The following is a 6,000-nucleotide window of genomic DNA, read 5'->3' on the forward strand; positions in this document are numbered from 1 at the left end:
AAAATTGGGTATAGGAAAATCTTACCTTGTCCTTCTGTTATTAGGGAAGCCAAAATGGTGAGAACAAAACAGTAGAATACAGACAGCATGTCCTCAGAAAGAACGCCCGTTATAATTGCAGCGAACAGCTACAGTAAGTTTTTCCTCCTCAAGAGAAACATTGGGCGAAACGAGATAGCTGCAGTTTAATATTTCTTAAAATACATGACCTCCTATGTCTGATTATGAGGTTCTCAGTGGTCGTCACAACTGAACTAGTTTCCCTGGGAACTAATTGGTTGGTGGAACTCAAGATCAATGTCAATGGCCTATAATTTGAATAACTAGAGTGAAGGGAGGGGGGGAGAGAGGGTGGAAGGTGATTCACAAGCTAACACTTGGTATCAACAGACTAAAGAACCTGTCAAACAAATTTAAACTCTCCGAAAAGAAACTGGATATCAATTTTGTTGGATGAAAAGCCACATCCAGGCTTTACTTCACGTCTTCTTTCAGACTTTTCGATGCAAATGTAAATATTTACTTGCGAAACACTTATCCCTTCCCTTCTGCTGGAAATTTTCTCCATAACAACTGACTCGTTTCGGCTGTACTCAAATTGTGCAAGCAAATAAGAGGTTACATGTCTGAACATCAAACGACTTCTTGTTATGTCAGTTGTTCATGAGGCACCGACCTAGCAAAAATTATAGCTAAAAATAATTTATTTGTCTTCTGGATGAGCTGAACTAGCGCGAACATTGCTGATTATCGGTAACGTGGGTGCGAGCACTGAGTTAAGGATATAAAATTAATTTTTATCTTAAACGATACAAATTTTAATTTGTTTCAATTTAAAGATTTTAATTTCAATTTAATGATACAAATTTCAATTTAATGATACAAATTTTAATGTTTCCACTCAGTCACCTCACACATGATCATAAAGCTGGCTCTGTTTCTATTCCGCCCCTCTACACTTAACACCTAACTGGATCACAAAGCTTACACACCCTGATTACACTCAATCGCTCTATATGAGATAAAAAAAATTACGCTCTATTCCATGACGCGCGCTGAACGGCTTCTTCTGCCTTCATTTTGAAGTTTTGAGTCTAATTGAGGCTGGATTTACTTGTAAGTAAGACATTGAGCGTCCAAGTACCGCCAATGTTTTTGGAGAACCAGAAGCGCCTTGAGTTTCCTTGCGGATTGAAGTCAAATTGAAAAGCAATCGAATAGGTAAAGTTGGGGGATCCACGAATTTTCTTGTAAGATACGTGAATATTTTTTCACAAATTTACCTTGCTCTCAGTTGATGTGACTTTATAATTTAGGTTTAGCTAACAAACATCAAGAAAATACTTAAAGCCAGATATCAATTTATTGAGTTTCACCAGAATTTACTAAGTCGACACTATAGACCGACAATATAGGGACAGTGATTGCTCTATTTTGTAACTCATACAAACAATTCTTGGGAGCTTTTAGTCAATCCACCAGCAAGATTGTTCTCAATCTATTTCTAACTGTTATTAAGCAGAAACGTTCTTTCCAACTAGGTGAAAATTACAGCGCTTTACTCCACTTTTAGTGAAAGAGCACGAGAGCCTCCTGAAAAGATATTCCAGATGTTAGCAGAAAAACAAAAATATAACAAGTAAATAAGGTTTTGCGTTAACTTGAATGCGCCATCATCTACAGTTAGTGTCATGCGCAGCAAAATATCGAAGGTCAACGGGAAAAAAAAATTAAAGAAGCCGGGTCGGCCTCCCCATCCCCCCCCCCCCCCGGGGAAGAAGGTAAGGTCAGTAAAAATTCATAAGCTCACCCATTCTAGCAAATGTTGTCTGTAAATTTTAATTCTGTAAATTTTAATTCTAACCTCAAATATAAACGCCTCTAGAACCACAAGTTGCGCTGTTTGTTTACAGTAACATCATCATCATCATCAATCTTTATCTATACACGAAATCATATCATTTTACATGGTCTTCCTAGGAATCGTGTTTAAATTATACTAAAATACTTTAAGAACTATTGACTATAATGTTAAACATACAAAAGCAAAAACGAAAACTTATATCATGAGTAACAAGGAACTATTTACTATAATGTTAAAAATACAAAAACTCATATCATGAATAATAAGAGTTACAACGGTGTATCAGAGAAATCTTTCCCATGAAACGAAGTTTTAAAAACATTCAAACTAGGCAGTTTTTTAATCTCAGAAGGAATCCTATTCCACAGAACAGATCCTCTGTAGTGTAGGCTCCCTTTTGCAGACTCAGTTCTGGGTCTGGGGACATAATAATTTAGCTCAGAATTTCTAAGATTGTGTGAGTGTACATTTGAGGTGTTGATAAAGATCCGCCTCAGATACGATGGGGAAAGATTATTATGTATTTTATACATTGTCACAGCCAACTGTTTAAGTCTTACATGTTCTAGCCTTTCCAAGCCAAGCTCATCCAACAAAACACTTGAGCGAACGTCATAGTTAGAAAAGGTGAGAATTCTAGCAGCCCTATTCTGCAGCTTTTGAAGATTGTCTGCTAGTCCCTTATTGATATTACCCCATACGGCACTACAGTAATTAAAATATGGTATCACCAGTGCATTATACATATTCACTCTAGTATCAAGTGGTATAAAATTACTTACACGCCTCAAGATAGCAATACCAGCAGATATTTTCTTTGAAATGGTATGAATGTGTGGGCGCCAACTTAAAGATTCATCAATTTGAACTCCAAGGGTCATGACTGTGAAGTCACTATTTATTTGGGAGAACTTAAATTGGCTCCCTATAAGCATGTATTTAGTCTTCTTCACATTTAAAGTTAATTTGTTTGCTGACAGCCATGACTGGATTAAATTCATATCATTATTCATTTTATATTCAAGGACCTCTGGGTCTTCTGCAGATGTGGTAAGGGTAGTATCATCTGCATACAATCTGGGTTTTGAAAACAAATCACATGAAGGGAGATCATTAATATAAACAGTGAATAAGAGAGGGCCTAAAATAGACCCCTGTGGAATACCACATGTTATATTACAGAAATCAGATTGAGCTCCATCAATGAACACGGCTTAATAACAAAATCTAAATAATGACCCAAAAAAATTAAGAGTAATTGAGTTTCAAAATAAATATCAATTAGCGCTTCAAAACAGAATTACCACTACAAGCTAAGAAAAGTGCTGCCATGCATTTCAATGAAGAAATGTAATGATCACTTTACCATGTCCAGCAGTATTATAACAACATTCATTTTCCTGATTTGTTCCGTTGTTGAAAGAACCTCCCCCTCCCCCACAGGAAATATTTTTATTCGTACCTCCACTTCCCCCAGAGTACCCTCCACCTCCCCCAGGTGTCTCTTTAGCTGCACGATAACCACCCCCACCTCCGAACCCACCTAAATTTCTTCCCCCCTCTCCCCCGGCTAGAAATCCTTTACCTCCCTTTCCCCCTCTACCAGAACCCCCTGAGTCTTCTCCATTACTGTAAAAGCCGCCGCCGCCACCACCACCTACAATCAAGAGATTTACAGTTGACATTAGCTACTGAAAAGATCATGGCTTTAAGTGATTCTGAAAAATATCCAAATTTAAGCGACCAGTAGCACCCCTTTGTTTGAAATGCTGAATGGTGGCAAATATAATGCAAAAAAAAAATTCAGTATTTATTAAAAGGAAATTCTTCACCTTCAGTATCAGTTTGTCCTCCATCTCCGTTCATTCCTCCTGACAGGAATGGGGAGTTATACCCTGCATTCCCTGATGTGTTTATGGACGCATCACATCCCGAATGTTGTTCTGTCATTTTTGCAATTCCTCCTCCACCTCCGGCTATGATCAAAGGCTTGTTGTCTCCTCTTACTACAAATGTACCTCCTCCGCCTCCGGCAGTTTTTTTGGTAGAATTTTTGGAAGTTCCTCTCCCTCTTTGACCAACAAGTATACGAATGATCTCATCTTTGGTCAACATAAAGTTTCCAATCATCCTCGCCCCTCTCCCTCCGTTGATAACATTGCCCTCACTGTACCCCCCTGAGGCTCCTATTGTTTCTATTCTGTATTCACCAGTGTATGGCACAGTCCACAGTTGAGTACCGTTGGACACTGTAACTTGTCCGTCATGATCCTGACCTGTGTAGTGACTGCCAACTGAGTCTGGACCCTTTGTTCCACTCTTACCAAGGTTTGTAAAGACAGCTGTAAAGCCTTCGTAAAACACATTAAGTAAAAATAAAAGTTATGATACCAGTAAAAAATTGTTATAATTACTTTTGGCTTTGCCAATACTGCTTTTACTCAGGGCCGCGGTTAGAAAGAACGCTAGTACACAGCCATTCTCTAAGAAACTATTTGGACCAAAGTGTCCGAATATGCTACCAAAAGCTGGTTTCATTAGAAGATAGAAAAGTTAAAGTACGGCTCAAACGTCTCCTGTGACCGCAAGAATACCAAGGTTTCCATTCCCTTCAGGTTACGTTATTGACTCAGTCACTTACGACCAGCTGAAATCCAAAATGTCAGAGTCAGAGATGGAAATGCACCAAACGCAAAGCACAATTCCAGGCCACCGGGCGCTTTTTAAGGTGTTGAGAGGATGAGAGAAGTGAAGAACCGTAGCGGTAATGTTGACCGAGTGAAAATTGATACAGTGTGACTATTCGACGAAAAGCAATTTGAGAAAACCTCAGCGGCATACTAAGATAGAGCATTCTTGAGAGAAGGTAGCAAATAAGGCAAGCCAGGCTTTTAAATAATCCTGAATGCAAAACAAGAAACGAAAGGGCGTCCCTCGAAGTCTATTGAAGTCGTTAACCGGAAACCGTTTTTTTTCTGTTTCAAACTTGCGACGCGATTGAAAAAATTGAGACTTAATGGAGTAAAAGCAATGCACAAAAAAAAAAACCATGAACCAGTTTCTGAAATGAACCATGAGCAGCAACACAATTATTCATATAAATCGTCTTTGGTATTTTGAATAACTTGTGCTATCCTAGATCATTCTTCTCGCAACTTCAAAGCCAAGGCTATCTGCTGTGATGTTCTGAGACTTTCATACTATTGAGATGCTAGCGATTGTATGGTGCTTATCCCTTTCAAATAAGTCTGCCCAATCACTTAAAAGAAATAAAGTTTAGGGGAGGAGCGTGCGAAACTTGTTACTTATCAGTACATCATGTTTCTTTAATAAAACACGTGCAAGAATTTCAGCATGCGCATTGGCCGAGAGCACGTCAATTTATCCCAAACAGTGCAGAAAGTTAAAATCAAACTGATTTACAGGTAAGTCGCGTAAGCACAACGAAATAAAATGGTTGACAGGTAAGTAAAAAGCAACAAAGTTTTAATTCAGAGTTTTAATGAGAATACTGAAATAAAAACATCCAACAAAAAACTGGTTAAAACTCTGGCTTCCAAAAACGACTATGAAAGTTTACAGCGATCGCCCATGACTAACATCGAGGAGTTAAACCAGCGCAACAGTTCGTGCGAAAGACACGAAAGAATACGAGCATACGGGCTCTTCAATTTGATTAACCTTCTAAAAATTTTTTCGGGGTGATTTATCCCAAATTGCACTCGAAGTCATGTGATTAGCTCTACTGATGAAAGTATACGATTCCTTACCCTCATCACAATCATGGCCTTTAAATCCAGATCCATCAACACACAAACACTGATAGTCTCTGTCTGTAAACCCAACTTGGCATGTTGCGTTATTCTTGCAAGGATTTTTCTTACAAGCATTCTTAGGAAGGAAAGAAATAGAGAAACTTAAAATGATATTTTGGCAGGCTAAAAAGTCCTTCCCGTGTGTTGAACGTCCGCACTTGCAATGGTGTGCGTATGTCTCACGCATGAAGTTCCATTTTTTGGGCTAGGTATTGGAGGTTTCTTGATTCCACCTGTCCACCTTCGTGGTCCTCGAGTGTACTCTTAATTTGTTGTTCGCGAGTGCTTTTGTTGCACTCTTTTCACGCAAGGTTGTTGGTG

At 38.6% G+C, this 6,000-nt stretch overlaps 1 protein-coding gene across 1 annotated transcript in view; it reads right to left on the reverse strand.

Moving 5' to 3' along the window:
* Window positions 1-1,870: 1,870 nt before the first annotated feature.
* LOC113671510 (uncharacterized) overlaps window positions 1,871-6,000 on the reverse strand; it is a 4,626-nt gene continuing 496 nt past the window's right edge. The window contains exons 2-4 of the mRNA XM_089185487.1: window positions 5,635-5,755; window positions 3,697-4,215; window positions 1,871-3,521 (exon numbers count right to left, since the gene is read on the reverse strand). Of these exons, the coding sequence (XP_089041613.1) occupies window positions 3,202-3,521; window positions 3,697-4,215; window positions 5,635-5,755 (960 nt within the window). The 3' untranslated portion in view covers window positions 1,871-3,201. The remainder of the gene's footprint in view (window positions 3,522-3,696; window positions 4,216-5,634; window positions 5,756-6,000) is intronic.

This window comes from Pocillopora damicornis, chromosome 10, assembly GCF_964200805.1.
Source record: "Pocillopora damicornis chromosome 10, jaPocDami1.2, whole genome shotgun sequence".
Lineage (NCBI taxonomy): Eukaryota > Metazoa > Cnidaria > Anthozoa > Scleractinia > Pocilloporidae > Pocillopora > Pocillopora damicornis.